The sequence below is a fragment of the Spea bombifrons genome, chromosome 8, assembly GCF_027358695.1.
Source record: "Spea bombifrons isolate aSpeBom1 chromosome 8, aSpeBom1.2.pri, whole genome shotgun sequence".
NCBI lineage: Eukaryota > Metazoa > Chordata > Amphibia > Anura > Pelobatidae > Spea > Spea bombifrons.
This window is the reverse complement of record NC_071094.1, coordinates 2,936,833-2,963,193: the sequence shown is the minus strand read 5'-3', so window position 1 is coordinate 2,963,193 and position 26,361 is coordinate 2,936,833. Positions and strand designations below refer to the sequence as shown.

Below are 26,361 nucleotides of genomic sequence, written 5' to 3'. Positions count from 1 at the left end.
AGGGCAGACACGTATTGACCAATTTTTGATATTTACCAAAACGCTTAAAACTAAAAGCTTTTGGCTTGTTACAAAGCAGACGCTGCGACAGGAGAGACCGCGTTGAAGAACGGTATAGCGATAAGGGGTATACAGTCCATTTACAGGGGTCCGTGCCCCATCAATGCCCCCAGACAACCTATGATTTGCCCCGTACCTACCGCTTATTGAAAGTCCTGTACATTTGGCGTAGCTGCGATTAAATATTTTTTTGGGGTGAAATCAACGGTTACAATTGATTAGATCGCTTTATGCACGCATACTGGGTGGGGGGGGGCATTATAAGGCACAAGAACGCCCTGTAGCGCCTCTTTAACGATTGGTCAGTGTTAAAGAGGCGTTGTGTTATGACAATTTTAACTAAATGAGAGTTCATCATGTTTACTTCCCTCTATAACAGCACAAAGGGAGCTTTTTATCTAAAGAGATGAATTATTAATAGAATGTATCAGCGGTGTTAAGCCAGGCATCTGAGGTTGCCATGGAAATCATTTCGAGTGGCGCGATACACGTCTCGTTCCTCTGAATGTTACCCGAAAAACGAAAGCTTCCCACGTTAAGACCACGAATGGAGGTCGTTCAGCTAAATGCCTCCTCCACAAAGCAGAAAATGCCCCCCGTTTGACCCAAGACAACCATAAAAAACGTACAAAGGAATTGAAATTCCCAAGAAAACTCCACGTAAAAGCCATTTATTTACATTTGGAGCGTTCGCGGGAAAACAAATTTGCACAGCGAGTGGAGAGGTGACGCGGTATCAGCCGGACGGGACGTCGGAGCGCTCTGAATACTGATATCTCTCAGGCCGGTTAGACCTCAGCTTGTGGGAAATATATACCGCGGTATTTTTTGTGGGCGTCACGGCAACCGTTGGGCGTTTCGAGGAAGAGCGCTGCCCGTCGTCTCTCCGACGTCCAAAAAGTTAGTTGAAGAAAACGAAACGCTTCCCGTCTTTACGAGAACGCTTAGGAATATTTGGTATTGGATATTTTTTTCCAAAGCAGAGTCTTCAGGTTATTTAACACCAGAGAATGGTGGACCTCCATTTGGCTGGCCAAGCCACTCAGCGTCATGCAAGTCCGCAGCTGCCTCTCCAGCTCCTCTCTGAGGTCGGACGGGGAGCCGTAGAGCAGGTAGTCCTGGAGCAGCTTACACGCTTTGGCCAGGTTCGGCTGGATGACGTCATTTTTACACTGCTTCATCAGTTTGTCGCAAGCGGCCGTGCAGTCCCTTCCGAAGGTGCAGTCCGAGTTCTGCTCGCAGTGCCGGCCTTTGAGGAACCCCTTGATGGTCATCTCCGTGGCCACTTTCCGCAGGTCCACCACTTTGAAGTCGTACTTTTCGTTGTAGCCGACGTTCTTGAAGTTGGGCTCGCAGATGAAGAAGCTTCCGTACGTCCCGTGGAAAATCTCTTCGACGAACTCCAGGAGGCCGATGGCGATCTTGGCCCTCCTTGGCCACGCCGGAGCGAACCACTGGTAAACGACTCTGTGCATGGGCGCAGGCAGAAACGCCTCGAGGAAAGCGGGCATTTGGGCGCCGTACAGAGAGTCGTGGGGGATTTTCTCCGTGACGTAGAGGTCGCCGCAGTGTCCCAGCATTTGGGCGGCGTGCTCCTTCTCGTGCAGAGACAACATCAGGAGGAACTCGTTGAGCTGCAGTAAAGCCCAAATGGACTTGGCTTCCGCCAGGGACACCTTCCCGTCGTCATTCACGTCGGCCATGACCAGAATCCGGCTCACCAAGACCGTAAGCGATGTCTGGTCCCCCAAATTAGCCTGTTGGACGCGGAAGAGAAAAAACATTAATATTATTATTATATATACAAGTCACGCAATTTTTTTATATATTATAAACAGAAATGTAAAAAAAGAAAACTTTTAAAGAATTTTTCTTTATAATTAAGTGATCTAATTGGTCCATTGCCAACCACTGCCACGAGCCCCTATTGGTTTTTCTTCTTTTCTATCAATTCTCTTTTTATTAAAAAAACATGTTTTTTTTTTTTGGTTTTTTATAGGTCTGCAGTCATTTTTTGCTGAAACTGGGTTTAATTTATTGAAAAATACATTTAAAAAATGACTCTGCGGGAATTTCCTTGGGCCGACGCTTTTCTCATCCACAAAGTCGAAAGGAAAAAAAACCACAACACGAGAAAAGAAGAACCGAGACAGCCTGTTCTCTCCTCGACACTGTCACGCGAGACGCTCTCACCGCGGGGCAGCGATCTCGACCGCAAAGGACCTACTTTTAAGAAAGACAGCAGCATCTCCTTGAATTCGTCCATCGAGGTCCCTCGCGTCGGTTTATCAAAAAGTACGAGTTCTCGCCGAGAAACCACGTCGGGGTTATTTTCCACCTTCAGGTTCTCCTCCACGCCGCATTTGATGATGACTTCCCTGTCCTTCCACGATCCTCTGTAGACCTGTAGAGGCGGACTTTTTTTTTATTTTATAAAAACAATAGAATTTTTTATATATATAAAAAAATTTACTTGTACAATAAATGATGGAATTGACTTTTTTCACTTTATTTTCATTTTTATTTTATATTTTTGTATGCATTTGACAAGAAGAGAGGTCGTGTGCATTTTTTTTCCATTTTTCTTAAGGATTATTATTTTCTTTTGTTGCCTTTTTTTTTTTATTTTTTTTTTTTTATTTTTTATTTTTTTACTGCTATGGCAATGCATACCTGGTGCCTGGGTGAGGATGATAGGCATTGCTGGAAGACCAGGCTGTGGTCCTCACACAAATCCTTGCAAGCCGATCCCGAAATAATTCCTTTTTTGTACTGGTCGCACTGCCGGAAAAAAAAAAGGAAAAAAATAAATACCCGTCGTTACTAAAAACGCAAATTCGGAGAACTTGGTATATTTCCGACTGTTGCGGAGACAGAAAGAGTTAACGTATATCACTTAGCGATAAATAAATTTAATTACATGATATTTAGGGGAATCCCGCCGAGAAGGAAAGCTGCTTTGTCTATAAGGGGAAAGCGCTCTGTTTTGTTGTCTTGTCTTTGAGTGACAGGCGTTTTGGGGTCACTGCGCCTTTAAGAGGATTAACGCTACGAGAGTTGGGATTCCCGCGTAATCCTGATCCGCTTGGTGTCGGAGGGAAGGAGCCCCCCGCGGTGTCAACGACTCCGGGAGCAGAAACACAGAACTACATCTGCCCCCGGCGGTGCCAGAACACCAAAGAGCCTGTATTTCCATTTAAAGGGACAGCGCAGTCCTCAAAATTCTATTTTTTTAATTTTTATTGCATGTTGGGGCACATTTTGCATGGATGGCAATTAATTCTCCTGCATGCAAGTTGGTGCTGGCATTCTTTAATCAAGTTGAAAAATTACTTTGTCTCATTAAGCCCCTCCCCCGGCTGCCTCTGTTGAAACCAGGAAGCATTCGTATGTACACTTATTGCACATGCTCAGTAACGTTCCTGTAACAGCAGCATCCAATCACACGAATGCGTGCAAAAATAAGTGTTGAGGTAGCCGTGATTGGCTGCTACCATGCCCATTAAAATGGGAGTTCTACTGAGCATGTGCAAGAAGCATACCGCGGTACACTTCCTGTTCAGTGTAGCAGCCGCAGGGGGAGGAGTTAAATGAGACAGAGGAACTCCAATAATTAAAGAATGCCTGCACCGATTTGCAAGCAGTAAAATGCACTGGAGTGCACGCAAAATGGACCCCCAATATGCATTTAGCATAAATAAGGCTGGGGGGCTCCCGTATGCTGTATCTCCACCCAGCATTCAACGTAACTGCACACAATTACACAAAAAAAACATGAAATTTAAAGGTCAGAAACATAAAAATAAAAGATATTTAGATTTTTTTTTTTAAATAGTGTTTTTAAAAAAAAAAAAAAAAGAGCATCAGCCTAGTGAGCATCAACTTTCACGGACTGCTGCAAAGCCTCTTGGGAAATAAAACCATCAATCATCACTTTGAGGTCATACTTTATTACAGAGTGATTGAAAGCCCGGGCACCCAGGAGGCTTTCGCGCAAGCTGAGGGGTCTTCTGGTTTATTAGGTTGTCTCGAGTGATTGGACACGTTACCTTCTCACTGAGAGGTCCCAGTTAGCAAAGGGGGAAAAATCTAGTTATCTGGCCGAGCGAAGCCAAATGGTACTTTCCAGACTAAAAGATTGGCACCAAGGTCAACGTCTTTATTTGGAATTCCAAGACATTCTAGAACACTTGGTCAACTTTTCACCAAAATCAAGCAGAACCTTTTACAGGTCATGGGGGGGGGGTCTCCAAAGTTAGGAGAGTCGTTCCACCCTTTCTTGGATCTTCTGAAAGTTCGCCTGGGGTATTAGTGAATCGTGATAACTTCATTAATAAAGTTTTATGTATCCGGTTAAGTAGGCGATTGACCCGTTGGTCAATGAGGTCGCCTGTGGTTGACCAACCTCTGACTTAATCAAGAAGATTCCACGGCCCTAAACCGATAAGATTTCTTAAACCAACCCAGGAGATATTTTAGTATTCTGCTCATAAAGGACGATTCCGTCTTTGGCCATTTAACCCCCTTTCCTCCTACGACGCTATCTGCAGCCGACGGATAACAGACTTCAATAAATAAATTAGTCCCGGTAGACGCTGGGTCAATACTTTGTTATCAGTCGATCTTTAACAGTAACCTCCGACTGACAGATGGAGAAGCGCCTTAATTAAAACAGAGTGGCAGGCGTCTCCGCCACGAACATCCGCCGGCAGCTTTAAGAGACAGAGTGCTTTGCGACGGGGGCTCTCGCTGTAATTTCATTGCCGTCTTGGCCTGGATCATCTCAGCCCGCAGGCCTCCTGCATCAGTGTCATCTGCTAATGGCAGGGAGGACGTTAATATTCCGCACGCGGCGTCGCGTCTTCTTACTGGAAGCAGCAGAGCTCCTGGGACGCTATCTGAGCAACAACAGACGTACGAGACGACGTGATAGATTATCGCTGCGATGAACGTTATCATCAGGTCAACGTTGGTCTTCGGCTCGGATTTGTCAGGGCGGGAGCAGGAGACCTACAGGGTTCGGAAAGCTCGGTGCATCTGATAATTAGCCCCCGGATCAGGAGACCCACACATGTAACCAGATTTTCTCGGGATCGATAGGACAGCCAAGATTCAGGACTATATTTTAACGAGAGGCGCTTTATTTTATCGGCTTAGAATCCGAAATAGAATTTTCTGCGGTAGAAATTTTTTTTTTTTACCGTGTAGCCAGAAGGCAGCTCTTCAACTGTGGTTGAACTGCGACTACCATGACTGCAGACAGCGAATGCTCGGCCAAAATGCACAATGAGTGTCATGAGCTGGTAGCCGAAGGCTCCTGGCCAACCACCCACATGAGTGTTGGACGCAGCGCTTGCTAGCATTACAAACACAAGGCAGTCGAGAAGTTTAGAGTCGAGGGAAACACTGTATTCAATACGGTTTCACCTGCAGACAGGCACCTTGCAACATAATTTATACGACATGATGTAATACGAAAGGATTACATCATGTGGTATAATAAGCCGATACAGTGATAAAATTGGCCCTTTCCCTTTAAGGCCAGCAGCTGATAAATCACAGCCGTGCCGCTGCATGGTAAAGGAAGGCTCGGCCAGGCACCGGTCCACCGGACATCTGCCAACAGCCTGGCCCGGCCTGACTGTGAGCTACCATTATCTCCAGCAGGCTGCCAGACATACGCAGAAGGGTAAAATTCAATAAACCATATCCTAAAAACGAGAAAACCTCGGATATCAGTCAAAACTTTCTTTGTTTTTTGGTAAAGTGACAATTTTTTAGTTTCTATGACTTAAGAACCTCGATGTTCACAGGAAGCTTGAAGGCCAAAGCTAAGTTCTCCACAGAAGACTTCAACAACGTGTAATAAGTCTAGCGTTCCAAAATGATTACTTTGTGGATTCGTTAATTTTTGGACTCAATCAAGCCCAACATTCCACGTTTGCCAGCGGTCCGAGTCTTTCATCTCCTTAAGAACCTCGATGTTCACAGGAAGCTTGAAGGCCAAATCTAAGTTCTCCACTCCAATTTTTCGACCCATTTGCCAGCGGTCCGAGTCTTTCATCTCTTTTTTTCTCCCTTTCGGTAACTTTTCTGCGAGACGAACACACAAATGGAATTTTGGAAAGCTTTGGGTTCTCTTCTGTCCAGGGACGTGTTGTTGGTTTCCCGCCAGCGAGCAGAAGAATTAGCCTTTGGCATCTCGGCAGGTGTAACGTTACGATAAGTACCTTTTTTTTTTTTAAAAGGACCGTCCAGAAAAAGTCTTGAAACTTTTCCTAAGTGTACAAAAACAACGGTCTTTCAAGAAGCCAGACGGGGTTCATTGTAAACCAAGATGGGTAACCACCAAACGAACACAGAGCTGGTCCTGTGCTCCGACAGAAGGTTAAATAATAAAAGGTGGGTATCTGGCAGAGAACGAGGTCCCAAAAGCCGAGAACAAACGAGCGAGACGAAAACACGAAGCAGAAGAACAAAAAGGTCTCTCTAGACTTGCGAGGCCAACGCAGATATTTTTGGGGACGTTTCCGGTAATTCGTTTCCGAGACAAGGATTTATTTCCAACAAAAATCTACATATGAAGCTGGTGAATGAATGATGCCGATAAGGGAGATGCTGCAGCTGCTGCGATGTTGGATTAAAAAAAAGAAATGTAATTCTTTAATAAAATAAGATAATTAATTCTATCCGCAGAAAATACCGTTTTTAGTTGGTTTCTGAAATGTTTATTTTGGAGGCGACACAAAAGCATGAAATTCTCGTTATGATCTCATCGGAGAGCTTCATTCATTAACGCGCCTGAACTGGATGGATCTGACTCACCGGATTCACTCAGTCGCTGCACGATTCTACAGAACGCAGCTGAACCCACATCGCTTCATAGATAAAGAGGGGGGGTCCCATGACATAAACCCCCAGAGCTGTATACATTAATATAACCCCAGTGCTGTATACAGTAATATAACCCCCCAGCGCTGTATACAGTAATATAACCCCCAGCGCTGTATACAGTAATATAACCCCCAGCGCTGTATACAGTAATATAACCCCCCAGCACTGTATACAGTAATATAACCCCCAGCGCTGTATACAGTAATATAACCCCCAACACTGTATACAGTAATATAACCCCCAGCGCTGTATACAGTAATATAACCCCCAGCGCTGTATACAGTAATATAACCCCAGCGCTGTATACAGTAATATAACCCCCCCCAGCGCTGTATGAGAAAGGAGAAAACATTATGTGCATACCTGGGAACTTTGGGCTTTGGCTACCTGGAGCCTAACCTTGCGAGACGTGGCCAGTACGGCCCCCTGATATCCCGCGGTTGGGTGTCGAACCAGTTCCCAGGTATAATTATGGGGCAAAAACAAAGAAAACAATCTATTTAAAAACGTATTTTTTATCTGATACGGAGATCCCATGAGTTCACCGTGGAGGTCGTTATATGATTTTGCTGACTCGGGAGTATCTGAGGCTGTTATCGTCTCCTCGCCGCGTTCCACTTTGCGTTGCTTGGAAAAGATATAAAATTCCCGGAAAACGTAACCCTTGTCCTTTACGAAGCTGCGGACCGTTACCGAATTCCAGGAAAATATTTCTGATTAATATTAATGGGAACCAGAATTCTGACCTAGTCAGGGGTCAACAAATAAAAAAATAGGTTTGCGGGGACCGGGGCCACTTTTTTTTATCCGCTTAAACATGGATTTCATTTAAAAACCCGACCCGAGTCAGGGCAATTACTACTCCTTATAGTCGGAGGTGAGGGGGACGTTGGCACCGGGCAGGGCTCGTACTGGGCACCGACACCGGGCCACCTGTCCCGAGCACCAGTCAACCCAGTAAGGTGAAGCCAATCAGAATGTACGTGGAGAGGGTCTTGTTTAGGCTTTGCTTGGCAACCAAGAACGGCTCTCAATCAATATATATATTTAAATAATATTTATGCTGATTACAGCGTAGAGCGGGGGTTGGGATTTTTTTTGTAATATTTTTTGTATTTAAAATTTTGAATTTAAAAAATATAAAAAGTTGGTGGCGATTAAGAGAATGGGTGGGTTTATACATCTTGGGGAGTGCCATTCGCTCCCCAAATACTCCCCCCCCCCGGCAATGGAAGAGTTAAAGCAAGCTCCCCCCTTCTCAGGCCCAGGAAATGGTGGGGGGGGGGGGCGGAAGATCTCATCTGAACGGAGAGGGGGGGGCTGTATCAGAGAGGGCTTCTCATTGTGCAGACGGGCATGTCCCTTCTCTCCAAAGCACTCATCTCCATGGTAATCGGGGTTCGCCCCCCCCCCTGGAATTACGCTCGCTTCATTAGAATGTTATTATGTGATCATTAATCTTGCTCGTTCGTGGCTGCCTGTGGACCCCGGCAACTACGTGCTGTTGTCATGGGGCCCGAGACTCGTGTATTCTCCCCCGGCTGGTAGGGGAGCGCAGGCTCATAGTCCCCGCGTGGCTTTTAACTCAACAAACCGCACGCTTAGACACAGCGCGGCCTGACAAATCCGGACTGAATGCCGCCGTCGCAAAGTTTTTATACCCGTAAATTAATATGACGGTCGGTTAACTACTTCGGTGCCGTTTAAGCCTGCCAAGCAAAGCAAGAGTCCCCTGCGGAAAGAATGGGGAGGAAAAAAATCAATTCCAGTCTGGTGTGCTGCGTATTGAGACTTGGCAGTTTTATGCCTTTCCGCATCTTAATTTATTTGCGCATAAAATTTTAACATGGATTGATTTTGAAACAGGAGGTGCTAAGCCGCTGCCCGGATAAATATATGGATATGGCTTTATTTAAAAAGGGGGATTTAATTGTGGCTAAAGTGAAGTTATTATAAAAATATATATATATAAAAAAAATATTATAAAATAATAAAAATATATAAAAATATATAATATATAAATATAGAAAATAGATGAAAAAAACCAATACATATATTAAAATATAAAATAATAAAAATTAATAAAAAAATAATTATATAATACATAATATTTAAACATATAAAATGGATTAAATTATATAAATATATATATACATATATATATATATAATAAAATAAAAATATATATATATATATACACGCACACACACACAAATATTGTAGCTTTTAGTTTTAAAAAAGTTTGGGCATAACTGCAGGAATTCTTTAAAATGAATTCCAAAGAGCGCAGATTGTAGGCTCCACCAGAACGTGCGCGGACTCAATAAACGCAGGGAATTGTTTAGTTAACTGGACACATGACCAGAGTGAAGTTTCCCAAGCGGGAGGTTGAGAGTAAACGGAATTACTTAATATCCCTCGAGATTCTAGCGGGAGAAAGTTCTTTACGCCTGTAAAGGCAAACCAGAGCTAATAGAATTTAAAACATTCCGGTATATAAATGGGAGGCTTTCCGTGCCTTAGCAGAACTCAAAATATATATATTTTTTTATTTTTTATTTTTCATCAAAAGGGGGAAGGAATTAGAACATTTCTAATACATAAATAAAAATAAATATATTTATAAAATATATATATATATATATATATTATTGTTAATAAAATTAAAAGTTATTATTATGTATTTTGGGTTTTTTTGGCCTTTTTTCTTTAAAAGGCTTTTATGTAAGAAAAATAAGGATTAATTTAAAAAAAATATATATATATTCCCCAGTAATATGAACGCTCTTATTAATCCTCAGAAGTTGACTTTTCATTTTATTGCATGTAGAAAAAAAAATATTCATTTTTCTCTGTTCTGTTATTTCCTTTAAAAGTGAGTTTTTAAGACGCCTACTTTTTTTCCTTGAGACTTTTTTTTAATTGGTGGTTGCTATGGTGATGCGGGATTTATTTTGCTCTGTAAAACCGCTCCAGGTTGTCGCTGCAGACAAACGATCGCCATTTAATTTCAAACTACTGGGTGCCAGAAGGGATGGGTTTTACATAGCGCTGCGTACACCAACGGCGGGAGCCGCATGGATGGACCGTTGTGAGGAATATCCATTATTTAAAAGGTTAAATGATTACATCGAATAGTTTAGGGAGAAGCTGCAGCTCCCCTCCTCCGTGGGCCAATGATTCCGGAGCAGCCAATCAGAGATACCGAAGCCGCCAATCAGCCAATCAATGATTCTGAAGCAGCCAATCAGTGGCAGGAAATTAATAGAGGCGCTTTCCGCACGCTGAGAAATATACGGCGAGCCGGACAGAAACGTGAATTATGCCGAACATTACGGAATGGGGAGGAAAAAAAAAGAAGAAAAAGATGTAATTCACCCAGAAACAGCCGTTTACGTTCCTATTTGTGCGGCGATGAGCGGCTTTTTATTTATTCTCGGAGTGCGATTCGTTGGGGAGAGTTTGGCCCAAATATATCATCTAAAAATCGAATATTCAAGCAAATTCATTTTTTTTTTTGAAAAAAATAAAATAAAAAAAAGAGGTAAAAATCTATCGCTTTGTTTTTCGCTCGGAATGTAGGGACCGTATGTGTTGTCCAAGGGGCCGAGATACCGTTTTTATCACAATAATAGGCTATCTGCTCTGGAATAGGGCTTGGTTCTGGAATTGGCCACTGATAGATAAATGGAGCAGCCTCCCAGCAGAGGTGGAAGAGGGTAATACAGTGAGGGGTATAGATGCAGGGGACTGACACCTGGCCTCCCGCGGGTCGTAACGAGATGCGGTCATTTCTTCTTCCCCTGCTTATACCTTAGGATGCAAAGACTGTATGCAGGGTCTCCATGGAAACAGGCGCTTTTCATGCTTAAAGCAGACTTTGTAATAAAAAAAAAAATCCTCGCATTATCAGAATCTGAAGGTTGAAAGGAAATTCCCCACCTGCTCAAAATGCAAACGGAACGTTCTGCATTCAATAATATATGCCGCCCCGCACCCACCGCGCGGGAGAATGTCAGCGCGGATTCAGCTGCCATCGGAAATACGGCACGATCACCTTGAGTATGCGGCAAGGGCCATAATGCAATGGAACATAACTGGAACAGCCTCCCGGCAGAGGTGGTAGAGGGTAATACAGTGAGGGTATTAAACACGCATGGGATAGACATACGGCTCCTGAATCTAAGACGAGACCAACGACTGATTAAGGTTTGAGGGCCGAATGGGCCAGCAAATTGTACATTTCTTTTGAGTAGGGAGGTCACATCGTTCTCCTGCAGCCGTCTCGTCGCTTCGGGTTCTGCGTAAGAGGGAAGTCAGGGATGCGGAAATTTTCTGTTCCTTTCCGGCTCATTAATTTGCACAAAAGTCCCGTTTCAGGCGGCCGGCCGCATACCGAATCTGTCACTCGTCGAGACGCCCGACGACGTTAAACGGACTCTTAAAGAGACGACATCTCCAGACTGATCCGACGGGAGAGCGACAAGCACACCGGGGGCTGTCAGGGTTCTTGCCCCAGTCTCAGGGTGACGGGGCAGATTCTCCAGGTCACACAGTCTGACTCCTTGCTATTCTCCCCGCTGTGATCATTTATAAGACTCCCAGTTGGTGCCTTTGCTCCCAGTCTGTTATGGTTGATATTCCTGCTTGAATGCAGGTGACTCAATTAAACATATCTTTAAATAACAAGTTAATGTTTCCGTGACGACCAGTATTAGAGCCGTTTGATGAGTGGCTACACGGAACGCCATGATGGGCTATTAAAGGGTTAATATTTGAAGACTCTCAGGGGCGGCTCATTTTTAACCATTTCTTCCTTTTTTTTTGTCACGGCGACGAGTCATTTAAACTCGGATTACCTATTCTCCTCGTGAATTAATATTTGCCGTCACGCTATATATACCGGTTTATGCGCACGCCTGGCTCTGCCTCCTGCGCGCCGCTCGCCTGCCTGCATGAGATAAGGTGGTTTATGGATCCATTGCATTATTTTACATTCCATTAGAATTTTAATGGATTCCAATCCAGATCGCCCGCGGCCCCTCTATTCCCCCGCGGGCATCATGTCGCCGGGAGCCCCTAAACGCGCATCTTAATGAAACGGGGGGGGGGGAGGCTCACGCGCGCGCATGGGGTGCGTTTTTATACAAGGAGGTAGAGAGTTAAACAGGCTGAGAGTCTGCTTCTGGTTTCCATGGCAACCGGAGTGTCAGACGACTGCACGTGTTTCACGGCGCCCCACTTCAGGAGGTAGGGGAGAGCGTGTAACGGACACGGACGATAAAATCCAACCTGAAGATGGGTTTGAGTTATACACGCTGTGCGCATGCATTGTTACCGCCACAAAAATATGATGCGTAATAGAAATACATATAAAAGTACGTTTCAAATAGTTTTTTTTTGTTTTGGCAGAAAATATATATATTGTAGAACTGGGGGAAGCCAATTTCCATCGCACAATCTTGGCGGACAGCTTCCTGAACTTCCTTAAGTAGAGAGCGCGGCATAAATGGTCCCCCCTTCAAACATACAGGGAAATAACGGGTTATAAGGACGGGATTAGTTATACGGGGGAGAGTATAAAATATATAATATGAGGAATATACAGGATATAACGGGTTATAAGGACGGGATTAGTTATAAGGGGGGAGAGTATAAAATATATAATATGAGGAATATACAGGGATATAACGGGTTATAAGGACGGGATTAGTTATACGGCCGGAGAGTATATAATATATAATATGAGGAATATACAGGATATAACGGGTTATAAGGACGGGATTAGTTATACGGGGGGAGAGTATATAATATATAATACGAGGAATATACAGGGATATAACGGGTTATAAGGACAGGATTAGTTATACGGGGGAGAGTATATAATATATAATATGAGGAATATACAGGATATAACGGGTTATAAGGACGGGATTAGTTATATGGGGGGAGAGTATATAATATATAATATGAGGAATATACAGGATATAACGGGTTATAAGGACGGGATTAGTTATACGGGGGAGAGTATATAATATATAATATGAGGAATATACAGGGATATAACGGGTTATAAGGACGGGATTAGTTATACGGGGGAGGGTATATAATATATAATATGAGGAATATACAGGATATAACGGGTTATAAGGACGGGATTAGTTATACGGGGGAGAGTATATAATATATAATATGAGGAATATACAGGATATAACGGGTTATAAGGACGGGATTAGTTATACGGGGGAGGGTATATAATATATAATATGAGGAATATACAGGATATAACGGGTTATAAGGACGGGATTAGTTATACGGCCGGAGAGTATATAATATATAATATGAGGAATATACAGGATATAACGGGTTATAAGGACGGGATTAGTTATACGGGGGGAGAGTATATAATTATAATATGAGGAATATACAGGGAAATAACGGGTTATAAGGACGGGATTAGTTATATGGGGGGGAGAGTATATAATATATAATATGAGGAATATACAGGATATAACGGGTTATAAGGACGGGATTAGTTATACGGCCGGAGAGTATATAATATATAATATGAGGAATATACAGGGATATAACGGGTTATAAGGACGGGATTAGTTATACGGCCGGAGAGTATATAATATATAATATGAGGAATACACAGGGATATAACGGGTTATAAGGACGGGATTAGTTATACGGGGGGAGAGTATATAAAATATAATATGAGGAATATACAGGTATATAACGGGTTATAAGGACGGGATTAGTTATACGGGAGGAGAGTATATAATATATAATATGAGGAATATACAAGATATAACGGGTTATAAGGACGGGATTAGTTATACGGCCGGAGAGTATATAATATATAATATGAGGAATATACAGGATATAACGGGTTATAAGGACAGGATTAGTTATACGGGGGGAGAGTATATAATTATAATATGAGGAATATACAGGGAAATAACGGGTTATAAGGACGGGATTAGTTATACGGGAGGAGAGTATATAATATATAATATGAGGAATATACAGGGATATAACGGGTTATAAGGACGGGATTAGTTATACGGCCGGAGAGTATATAATATATAATATGAGGAATATACAGGATATAACGGGTTATAAGGACGGGATTAGTTATACGGGGGAGAGTATATAATATATAATATGAGGAATATACAGGGGTATAACGGGTTATAAGGGCGGGATTAGTTATACGGCTGGAGAGTATATAATATATAATATGAGGAATATACAGGGATATAACGGGTTATAAGGACGGGATTAGTTATATGGGGGGAGAGTATATAATATATAATATGAGGAATATACAGGGATATAACGGGTTATAAGGACGGGATTAGTTATACGGCCGGAGAGTATATAATATATAATATGAGGAATATACAGGGATATAACGGGTTATAAGGATGGGATTAGTTATACGGCCGGAGAGTATATAATATATAATATGAGGAATATACAGGATATAACGGGTTATAAGGACGGGATTAGTTATACGGCCGGAGAGTATATAATATATAATATGAGGAATATACAGGATATAACGGGTTATAAGGACGGGATTAGTTATACGGCCGGAGAGTATATAATATATAATATGAGGAATATACAGGATATAACGGGTTATAAGGACGGGATTAGTTATACGGGGGGAGAGTATATAATATATAATATGAGGAATATACAGGGATATAACGGGTTATAAGGACGGGATTAGTTATACGGCCGGAGAGTATATAATATATAATATGAGGAATATACAGGGATATAACGGGTTATAAGGACGGGATTAGTTATACGGCCGGAGAGTATATAATATATAATATGAGGAATATACAGGATATAACGGGTTATAAGGACGGGATTAGTTATACGGGGGAGAGTATATAATATATAATATGAGGAATATACAGGGATATAACGGGTTATAAGGACGGGATTAGTTATACGGGGGAGAGTATATAATATATAATATGAGGAATATACAGGATATAACGGGTTATAAGGACGGGATTAGTTATATGGGGGGAGAGTATATAATATATAATATGAGGAATATACAGGATATAACGGGTTATAAGGACGGGATTAGTTATACGGCCGGAGAGTATATAATATATAATATGAGGAATATACAGGATATAACGGGTTATAAGGACGGGATTAGTTATATGGGGGGAGAGTATATAATATATAATATGAGGAATATACAGGGATATAAGGTGTTATCAGTGTGACGCTCTTCTGTTTGCCATAAAACACTTTTTTTCCAGATCATTTCCTTTCCATCTCTTTATCATCCGTCGTTTTTATTGTCGCCCTGATAGCTGCAAACGCTACAGTTAAAAAAATATATGTATTTATATTTTTAACCAAAGATTAGATTTCGGTTGGGACACAAAAGGAAAGGGGTGGAATCCGGCGTCCCTTAATGGAATCTTTTGATGCCGGGTGTTTGTTTTGCCGCAAAACTCTTGATAAAGTGGATTGTTGATGATTGCGCTCTCAACTAAGACGGCCGCACGCTGTTATTCTGTCACAAAGTGATAACAAACATATTTTATAAGCCTGCGCGGCCAATCGGGAATTCTCAAGAGCTCTTAACGTTCTAACGATAACTCTACTTGAGCACAGATGTGTATCCAAAGATAACCGCTGGAATTCCTGAAGTATCCTCTCAAAACTTAAAAGCGAAAGAATGAACGCCAATAATTTCTTATTTTGAAGATTCCGAGTCCGTAACAAAGTAACCGGAGGATTCCGTGCGGCCCCTCAAGGACGTTATTTGATACTTCTTGTGGCTTAAAGTAGCATTTTTTGGACATTTTTTATTTTACCCTTAAGAAAAACGATGAACCTCGCTTGTATTAAAACCAAGGTACTTACTTACCTGCCGACGCTCGCCTTCCGACGGCCGGCAGACGGCTAACGAGCATCGGCAGGAAAGTAGGATTTTGTACAAAGAAAATGTAATAAATATTTATATTTCAGCTTTAAGCTGCGAGGTTTATTAATGAGATGCATATTTTTATTCATTTATCTCATTAATAAATAAAATGATTTATCTCAATAAAAAATAAAATTAGTTATTAATAAATAACATTTTTATGTCATTACTAAAATTATCAATCTCATTCATAAATTATTTATCTCATTGATAAATACAAATGATTTATCTCATGAATACAATTTTTATCTCATTAATTAATAAATTATTTATCTCTTTAATAAATACAATTATTTCTCTCGTTAAAAAATTATTTCTCTCATTAATAAAAAAATGTATTCTTGAGATAAATTCTTTTATTCCTCTCATTTTTAACAGAAGAGCCTGTAGCGACATCCTTTCAGAGAAATAATATTTTTAAATAATATTTTTAACATGTTGTTATCGACCCCCCCAGGCAGCCCCCCCCTTTTTTTTTAATATATATTTAGAAAAAAAAATAGGCAAAATCGATGACACTTACTATGATCATGCGGCAAACGTGGCCCCGGCAGAGTTCAGAGTAGGAAGAATAATGAACGTACATCACCCAGCTGCCCACGAAAATACCCAGCCAGGCCAGGAACAGGTACTTCACCTTGATACCCGGAAGGCGACTCTGAAAGCCAAAGAACCCAAGGTTATCCGGGGAGGAATAACACAGAGCAGCCTCTGTATCTGAAGAACATCGGTTTTTGGGGTTTATTAATCATAATGACGTTAATTACGAGCGGCTAAAAAATATATACTCTGTATATTTAACTCATTTTATGACAACGAGCTGCGATCTGCATTTATGTTTCCATGGCGATGAGTCGCACAAAGGATGTGTTAGAACTTTAATAATCCTTTTCTATTGTCTGCCAGCCCTTTAAGGGGCCAGAGGGGTCCCCGAAATAAAGAAGAAGCACGCAGAGGAGGTAGATAAAGAAAAAGCGGATTCCCTGCATCCTTTCAGTGCCTTTCCCACCGTAAAAAATTATAATAATGAGAAGAAAACAGGGACTGAAGCAACCTAATAATAATAATAATAATAATAACAACAACGACAATAATAATATAAAAAATCACAAAAACAATAACAATCACAATAATAATAATAATTACAACAACAATAATAATCACAACAATAATAACAATCACAATATAATAAATTACAACAATGACAATAATAATAAATCACAAGGACAATAATAATATCTTTAATTTATAAAGAAGAACCAAAAATCACCGGGGATTCTAATTTCCTTAATTGTCAGGATCTCTCGCACCCCCCCCTGTCTGCCTCCAGCGTCACGGGGGCCACAGTATGAACCCGATGAGCCCAGAAAGTGGGTCATGCGCGAACAGCTGCCCGAGTCACAGTGATAGACGCACTGTGATCTCTTCCCCAATTGGCTGGGTTCAGAGATATGAAAAACCTAAAAATACCGTAAAATGAGATTGTATTGAGATGTAACGCAGCCCCCCCCCAACGAGTTTCAAATCTTGGACTAAACGGAAAGTCGAATCAAATTAATGAAAACGTTTTTCAAACCAGGATCAGTAAATGAACCGATTTCACCTTTTTTCTCCTTTTCACTGAGGCACACGAGGCGCGTGAGCCGTGGTCACGTGACCCCCATGGCGCTGCGCTGACATAGCTTGATCAGCCGCCCAGCCGACGAGTAAATCCCGTTACTTTCTTATGTTAATTAACCTCCGGCGCTCCGCTGCCCTTCATGGTCGGTGATACATTTTCCTACCGCTTACAGGCCTGGCTGCGAAAATATAAAGACTGCCGGCAGATCGGCCCCATCCGGCCCCCATCTAATTCTCCTGCTCCAAAGACTCAAACCTTAACCAGTCGTTGGTCTCGTCTTAGATTCAGGAGCCGTATGCCTATCCCATGCGTGTTTAATACCCTCACTGTATTAGCCTCTACCACCTCTGCTGGGAGGCTGTTCCAGTTATCTAGACAATTGCATTTGGGGAGATTCATGACTTTGCAAGGGGGAACATCGCGTATATATAAAGGGGCCACTCAGCTATCAAAGTGCACATGATAGCTGGAGTATACACACGCACACTCACACTCAAAGTTTCTTTGTCATTTCAAACACTAAGCTCCGAGCCTGTGACTCGCGGGGGGGCGTCGTGTATTTCTCGGCAGCGCATGTTCTGCTAATTAATGCCTTTTACGTTCACAGCTAATTACCAGGATGTTTCCGCAGATAGGTCTCTGCGCCACCCATTACACGATTAACCCCTCCTTCCCCAGTCTGCCGGCGCAGCAGGGGCCCCCCCAGAGCCCCCGTCAGATTACAGGATCTCTCCCTAAGGGTGGCGGGAGGGAGAGGAGCCGACGATCCACGTTAACTGATTGCAATTAGACAGATAAATAACGCGTCCGGGGGGGGGCGGCGTGGGCGCGATAACTCGGCGCAGCTCTCGATTCCGATCCGGGGTTTTTGTCATTGAGAAGCCAGCGGGGTATAAATGATTCTCATGGCTTCGCTGGATCGCGTCGTACCAACAACAGACGCGTTCTAGAGACGACCCGTCCGTGTTCCAAAACAGAACGCTGCGGGCTGCACCCGTCTTATCACCATATATCCTAAAATATATATAACATATATAATAAGAATGGCTTGAGGACCTCGGAGGTCTCTTTACCCCAACGCTCTGGGCAAGTGGGGTGATAAGGGGAGACGCTGGAGGTCTTGTTTGGGATGGGATAGACATCCGGCTCCTGAATCTAAGACGAGACCAATGACTGATTAAGGTTTGAGTCTTTACAGCAGGAGGGAGAAACGGGCGACGGGGGCCGGATGGGGTCCGATCTGCTGGTGGGTTCTGGGTTTCGATGTATTCTGTTCCCAATAGACATTTACCCCGGGGGGGGGGGTTGGGGTACGTATAGAAACATTCGGTAATATTTACAATCCTGGAACAAAGTTCTAAATTCGGATCAGTTGCCATGGAAACGTTCCCGCTGATTGCTCCACATTCCGGACTTTGCATCGGTATAAATATATATGACCCGCAGGAGACGCCTTCTGCAAACAACCAAACCGTTTCCTGTTTTTGCTCTTTTTTTTTCTCCTTTTCCCTGAATTGACCTTAATAATAATAATATTTTTAATGTAAAGGGGGCCCCGGAAGCCCCTCAACCTGTATACTATAATTCGCCTTGTCACTCAAGAGGGTCAGTGGGTGAGATGGAACGGAAGGAAGTTTTACTTTAATGAGAGGGTGGTAAATGAATAGAGCAGCCTCCCAGCAGGGGTGGTAGAGGGTAATACAGCGAGGGTATTAAACAGAAAACGGACAGAACAGTCTTGTTTATTTAGAAGACGCGCCCCTCCGTCTCCCGCCGATTCCGCGCTCCTTTGGCTGGTAATGAGCCGGTAAGATGCGGCCCCCGGCGGGGCCGAGTGTAACGGGCTGATTCCGGCGCCCGCTTCGCGGCTCGGCGGAGAGATAATCGCGGAGTGAAATTGAGTTTTCCGGCCGCCTTCCAGGTAAGATATTTAACGACGAGGCTGAGCGCTAATTGTCGGCCCTCGCAGCGCTGCGGCTCCCGGATACTGTATCCGCCAGTATTTTCACGCTCTCGCTGAGAACGGGGGGCAGAGGTGTTAAGCGGTTTTATCCCCGCCGGGCCGAGAGCTCCGATGGATCCGCTGCAGCCGCTGTTGCCGTGGTGACTGACGCCGTCTCCCCCCCGAGCTTCCATAATGTTGTCAATCGCTCTTTGGGGAAGAACTGGTGTATTTCTCTGCGCTTCTGGGGGGCCTTTGGGGTGTGAAAACGCGCAGGGTGTCCGACTCGGGGGGCCGCACGAACATTCCTTCCTCTCCTGCCGACAATATATGCCCTGGTACTGGATTCAAGCATTACTCCCAAGTGTCCCTGTCTAGAAGCCACAGTCCCTCTTTCGACTCCAAACCCCTGTGCTACTCTTTCCTCCCCTGATGCCCCTCTTTTCTAGGAGGTCAGAATGTTTGCTGGGTATGAGGGGATCGCAGGGTTCTACAGCCCTAAAAGCACACAAAAGTCTTTGGCCACTTTAGATGATGGGAATTGTGCGTCACAAGTGAACTTCGCCTCTAGCACATAGTTACCAACAGTCCCATTGCGGTCAGGCTAGTCCTGCCAACTAGATGTCCTCTATTTAAGCAGGCACTGCACTAAACACTGGGAAATCGCCGACTTTGTGGCCCTCCCCGGAAAACGTTTGAAATGTTTCTGCGCATGGCTGGCGGGAGTCCAAACACGCCGCCGAAAACCAAAATGTTTGTGTCTGTTTGTGTGATCCGCGTTCGCTCGGAGTAAACACTCTATTTTTATTCGGCGCTGTCTTTCGTGCTCAGAGGCAGCCGGCTGACGGGACGGTGAGTTGCCGGCTCCCGGCAGCAGACGACGTCGGACTCCACCTACCCCGCTGATCACTCGCTGGGACTCGGCTTTTGCATCAGGGCGGCTTCGAGACACCCGTCTGGCCGCTCGGCAAGCGAATAAAGCAGGTAACGCTGACATCCGCCACATATTACAACTTCTCCTCCTCAAGGAGCCTTCTGGGAAGCGATGAGGACGCCGAAATCCCCGTTAATGTATTATTAGTGCGTAAATATGTCAGCCGGGGCCGGCCGGGGCTCATCTAAAAACACTCGCTCTGCGGGAAGTGTCAGCTCAGAGACAGCCGTTTAAATCACCGGGGGCCGCTCAGCGCTCTGATTTAACCGTCCTTGATGGCGTTTGAGCTAATTACACTTTTTTCTAAACCATGCGCGCATGCATCCAGATATTAGAGGTCAGGGCTTTACGGAGACTTTTATGTGACCTTGTGGCCTGTTGGTAGCTATTAATGTAACTAAGTGAGGCATTTAGAAGAATAATGGGGTTTTTTTACCCCGTTTAATTTATAAAGCCGTTTCCTGCTGTTTCTATACACATTATTGGGGCTTTTAGGGCTGGAGAACCCTGCGATCCCCTCATACCCAGCAAACATTCTGACCTCCTAGAAAAGAGGGGCAACAGGGGAGAAAAGAGGGGGTCAGAGAAGGACTGACCAACCTAAACCGAGGCATCAGATGGAGGAAAGCGCAACATCATGGAAAGAAGGACATCAAGGGAGGAAACAGGGGCATCAGGAGGAAAGAGGGGGGCATCAGGAGGAAAGAGGGGGATATCAGGGGTTTGGGGACAAAAGAGAGACTGGCCGAACTAAACACAGGACATTTTGGAGCTTCCTAAACACATTTCAACAACCGACATCACCAGGTTGGAAAGTGTCCCCATTAAAGGGTTAATATGTCTTAAAATATTTTATAATACAGAGAATTAACTTGTTCCAGCCCACAAATCAGTGGTATGGAGTTTCTACCTGGCCAGGTATTTGCAGCCAATGAGAGTAGAGATCTCACCTGTCATTTAAACGTATTTAATGAAAGTATCAGCGCTGCGTTCCCTTCCGACGGGAAATGCTTACCGCCAACCGCTTAGAAATCAGACACTGCCCTTCCGCCCTTTAATTGCCCCAGCCGAGGGTATAACTCCGCCAGCCTCACGTTATGGGATATCACCGATACTGTTATGCAAATCCCCCCCCCCCGGCGTCTCTATTAAAAAGCCTTTCAAACCCCCTAATCCGCTAGGAGTCAACGTTCTGAACGAAGACCCTCGGGCTCGTCGCGGAAACGCGGAAACATCTTCTTTGTGTGGAATAAATTGGAGTTCGCTCACCTCCCCCCCCCGACCTTGTAACGCATCCCGCGGGCTGCCGCGTCCCCTCAAGCCACGGAGAGGTTAAGCGGGGCGAGCCGTGCGGCGAAAGCTCTTTTAATGGTGCATGCGTTATGATGCTTCTCAAAGAACCTTCCACAACGTTGCGGTGTTTGCCGGGAGGTCGTCATAAATTGATACCAATGGGGAGATCTTTTCTAAAACTGTCCCCCGTTCTTGGGCAGGGAGCGGGATAAACGTATCTTAGGTGGGGTGGATTTTAGGAATATCTTACGGGGCGGAACTCTTTCACCAAACGCCATGTTTTCCAGTAATGGTCTTCATGGAAAGAACCTCCTAGTGAGACAACGTAACCATGGGTGGGATAGGCATACGGCTCCTGAATCTAAGACGAGGCCAACGACTGATTAAGGTTTGAGTCTTTCCAGCAGGAGAAACGGGCAGACTAGACGGGGGCCGAACGGGGCCGATCTGCCGGCAGGTTCTGGGTTTCTACGTGACCTGTGAAGGACACCTTAGGAATGGACCTTCTGCCAGGCATTGGGGAAATGAGAGGTGGCTTTGGACAGACCTCTTGCCCTGAAGGGACATTCCGCGCATCAGGCACAGAAGGAACATAACCGTCTCCAGTAATTGTTTGGAAAAAGATACACTTTCAGGCAAAAGATGCATTTTTTGCAGCACTGGCAGCGGGTCAGGCTTCTGGTCCAGGTCCTGGTCTGGTTTGAGGTGGACTTTCCATGCTACATCTGCCAGGGTAACATTTGGAATCTTCTTTCCTATTTTGTCGGACGCAGACTGTTGTTCTGTTATCAGATAGGATTGGGAGACCTCCAAAAAAATTAAGCCAGGAGGACCATCATCGGGTCGTGGTCCACCAGCTGGCCAACCATCCCTTACCTGGTGGTTGAGCAGAAGGAAGATGGATCCCCGGGCCCCGTCCCAGCACCGACACATAGTGAACGGGCTCGTTGGACGGAGTTCCGTCTCCCGTGAGCCAACGCAGCTGTAAAGGGACAGGTGTTTGGATTTCACCAGCACAATGATGCCATGATTGATGGACTGTAAAGCGATCCCGTCCGAGCCCAGGTATTTAGCAGTCAGGCACGCCGCAGGTCTGTCCGCACCCGACGTAGCCGCGATCGGGTTTAAATACACAATGGGGGGTGAAAGGGAATCCGGGCTATCGATAGGACCTTGAGGGCCAGGCGAGCAGACGCGTTGAGTGACTCGTTCAATGACCATTGTGACCTGGGAGCTCGAAAGGAGATCGGAAAGTCAATGCTCTGGAGGTCTGCCGGGAGCCAACGATAATGCAGCCCAAAGCTTCCTATTAACCCCTTAACAGAACAATGCGCTGAGCTAAAGAGCCTTAACACTTTGCAAGCCAGACGAGAGGTTTAACACTTTCAAAACCAGTTCCCGACTCCAGGGTATGGTGATGCCACGCATGTGATGAGGGCCATCTATGCTTGCAGAGGCCACGCGCATGCCGTGAATTAGTAGTAATCCCCACTTGGTGCCGTCGTAGTTCGGGTCTCGGTGCTGACATCACTGGTCCGAAATCGCACGTAGGAGGACTTGATTAAATCTTACAGTCTTTCCGATCATCCAGACCAGGACCGAGCTGGACCAGAAGCCCTACCCAGACATTCCTTCAGGGCAAGAGGTCTCTCCAAAAGCCAGACAAGCCACCTCTCATTTTTCCAATGCCTGGCAGAAGGTCCATTCCTAAAGTGTCCTTCACATGAAACCCAGTTTCTCCTGCTGTAAAGACTCAAACCTTAATCAGTCGTTGGTCTCGTCTTAGATTCAGGAGCCGTATGTCTATCCTGCGCATGTTTAATACCCTCACTGTATTACCCTCTACCACTTCTGCTGGGAGGCTGTTCCATTTATCTACCACCCTCTCAGTAAGGATGCCATGAAAGGCATGCAAGACATCACTGTTTGCTTCCAAATACGGGGCCACGCTGTAGGCATTTCAGGGAAGTATAAAGTATTTAAAGGGACACACACTGTGTTTCTATTCCGTACATCACGAATCCCCGGAGCCCGGCCCGTCCGTCTGTCCGTCTATTCATTACAAAGCCTCTAGAGCGCTCTCCAAGGTGCCGATCCACCTACTCCAGAAATGATTCAATTTAGCTTATTCCTAATCTTTTTTTTGCCCAGGAGCACTTCATTGTCACGTGACACAAAAGCAGGCGCTGATAGGTTGTTGCCGTAGAAGCAGAGAAGGGGGAAAAAAAGGCATTTGAGATTAAACATTTGCCTTTCAGACCAGGTCCCGTCTTTAATAACCCAATCACCCATGCTCGTTACAGATTCGAATAAAAATAATTACGGATTCCACTTAGAGAAGCCACGCCGGATACCGAAGAAAGGGTTAAAAAAGAAAAAAAATGGACGGCAAACAGAAGCCGTCCCCAATCATTAGAGCCGATTCTCTGCACGCGCTAACGGCCGCTTCCAATCGCCCCCCAGAGAGCGCCCGAGTGAAAGTTACATTAATAACCGCAACTTTACCTCCCCGTTATTAATACGGGCCGAGCCGGAGGACACGCTGCTCTTATTACCCCCCAGGGGGGTATATTCCACACCCCGTGCCAAACTGACAGTAATGAAACAGTTAACCGAGAGTTCTCCGGAGACATATATTCTGCCCCGCTGCGTCGGGCACCTTCCCTGCCGCAGAACGCGTAGGATCCCTTTTTTTTGAGTGGATTTCAGCTCAATTAACCCTTTCGTTACTGCACTGGCCACGGAGGGTTGGGCTACCGGCGATCCTTCAGTTGTAGATGAACTACAAGTCTCATCATCCCTTGAAGCGCAGGTTTTGCACGATTTAGATGCCCACCCGACAGACTCCGGATACCCCAGACTGCAGAATCTGTCCGCAACACATATGTTTTGTCTGCATGTACATTCACATACATGTAACATGACCAAGAATGCCAAGTTAACCTCTAACGTGCCAGAAGAGCGATCGATATTTTGCTATAGTAAGATCCATTTATCTCTGATACAGAGTGTATTGTAACACAAACATTGTGACCCCCCCCCCGATGAATATGGGTTTTGTGCACCATTTTAACCCCTGAAGTGCTGGGGAGGAATCCATGATATCGCAGGACCTCACATGATACACAAAATACCCTGAAATCAAAAGTCTGCATCGGCATGTCGGAAATCTGATCGTCGGCTCGTCAGGATGGAGAGAAAAAAATAAAGGAAAGAGTAGAAGTACCTGGAGTCCTTTGGACAGGGGGCAGAACAGCACCAGGTGCACATATCTCCTCAGTTTCCTCATCTTTGTGGATAGCGGGGTCAGGGTACCAGCACCCCCAAAACAGGGATCATGGGGACTGCGAGGTCCTGCGGCTCTCCTCCTCTGCTCAGAAATGATAATCCTTTTTTATGGTGGCCCCAGGTGGAACAGAAGCCCCCCCTCCTCCAGACCCCGCACCCTGCAGACTGACGAGACACCTGTACACTTAGCACCCCCCCTCACTGGGTGCCCCCAACACCCCCCCTGACACTGGATGTCCTGGTCTCTACTATTACACAGGACTCCTTCCCACTTCCTCCACACTGTTCACTTCATCCCCCCCTGCCCCCCGTCCCACTCACTGCACCCACTCACTGCACCCACTCACTGAGCCCACCCAGACTCCTAATACTCAGGACTTTTTACCACTCAAACTGGATCCAGGCAACTGCACCCCCCCTACCCCACTCACTGCACCCCCTCTACCCCACTCACTGCACCCCCTACCCCACTCACTGCACCCCCCCTACCCCACTCACTGCACCCCCCTACCCCACTCACTGCACCCCCTACCCCACTCACTGCACCCCCCTACCCCACTCACTGCACCCCCTCTACCCCACTCAGTGCACCCCCCTACCCCACTCACTGCCCCACTCAGTGTCCTCCTACCCCCCAGTAACCACGTACACCTTCAACAGACATTTACTGCCCCCACACCATGCCTCCTGCCCCCACTCCCTATACCCCTGGTAATCAGTGCCCCCTCAGTGATCCGTGTCCCTGCCCCCTGTATCCTCTCCCTGCTCCCCGGCTCCTGCTCAGCTCAGTGGGGCAGCGGGTGGCAGCTCCATCACAGTTACCCAGCTCCCCGCCGGCCGGGCAGATAACGGCAGGTGCAGCGGGACGTGTGGCCCCTGTCTATGCCGGGCTGTGTGTGGCCCTTGTCTGTCCCGGGCGGTGTGTGGCCCCTCTCTATCCCGGGCGGTGTGTGGCCCCTCTCTATCCCGGGCGGTGTGTGGCTCCGGTCTATCCCCGGCGGTGTGTGGCCCCTGAAAGGGGTGCTGGATCCTCCGGTCCCCGCATCCTCCTGCCGCTGCAGCCGCTGCCAGATCCGCTCCTTAAAGGCGAAGAATTTCTGCCTCCGACACAAAAGGCTCCGGTACAGACAAGGGGAGGGGCTGGGGGCGGGGATAAGGAGGGGCGAGGGCCTAGCCCTGCCTTCCTAGGCACACTGCCCTAAACCCCCCTGCCAGCCGGGCAGCCCCTGCCATCCTGCATGGATTATCTATCTATTTATCTATCTATCTATCTATCTGTTCATTTAAATATGTAATTTGGGCAGATTTTATATTTTTGTATTAGGGTATGGGGGGTGTATAAGGGGTCTAGAAGA

General features: G+C 45.3%; 1 protein-coding gene across 1 annotated transcript; it reads right to left on the bottom strand.

The window, feature by feature from the left end:
• Positions 1-717: 717 nt before the first annotated feature.
• Positions 718-25,139, bottom strand: DIPK1B (divergent protein kinase domain 1B). Its single transcript, XM_053472425.1, has 5 exons — positions 24,945-25,139; positions 16,452-16,586; positions 2,734-2,841; positions 2,288-2,464; positions 718-1,817 (listed from the first exon to the last, which is right to left on the bottom strand). The coding sequence occupies exons 1-5, from the start codon at positions 25,005-25,007 to the stop codon at positions 1,005-1,007; spliced, it is 1,296 nt and encodes a 431-aa protein (XP_053328400.1). The 5' UTR covers positions 25,008-25,139; the 3' UTR covers positions 718-1,004.
• Positions 25,140-26,361: the final 1,222 nt, after the last annotated feature.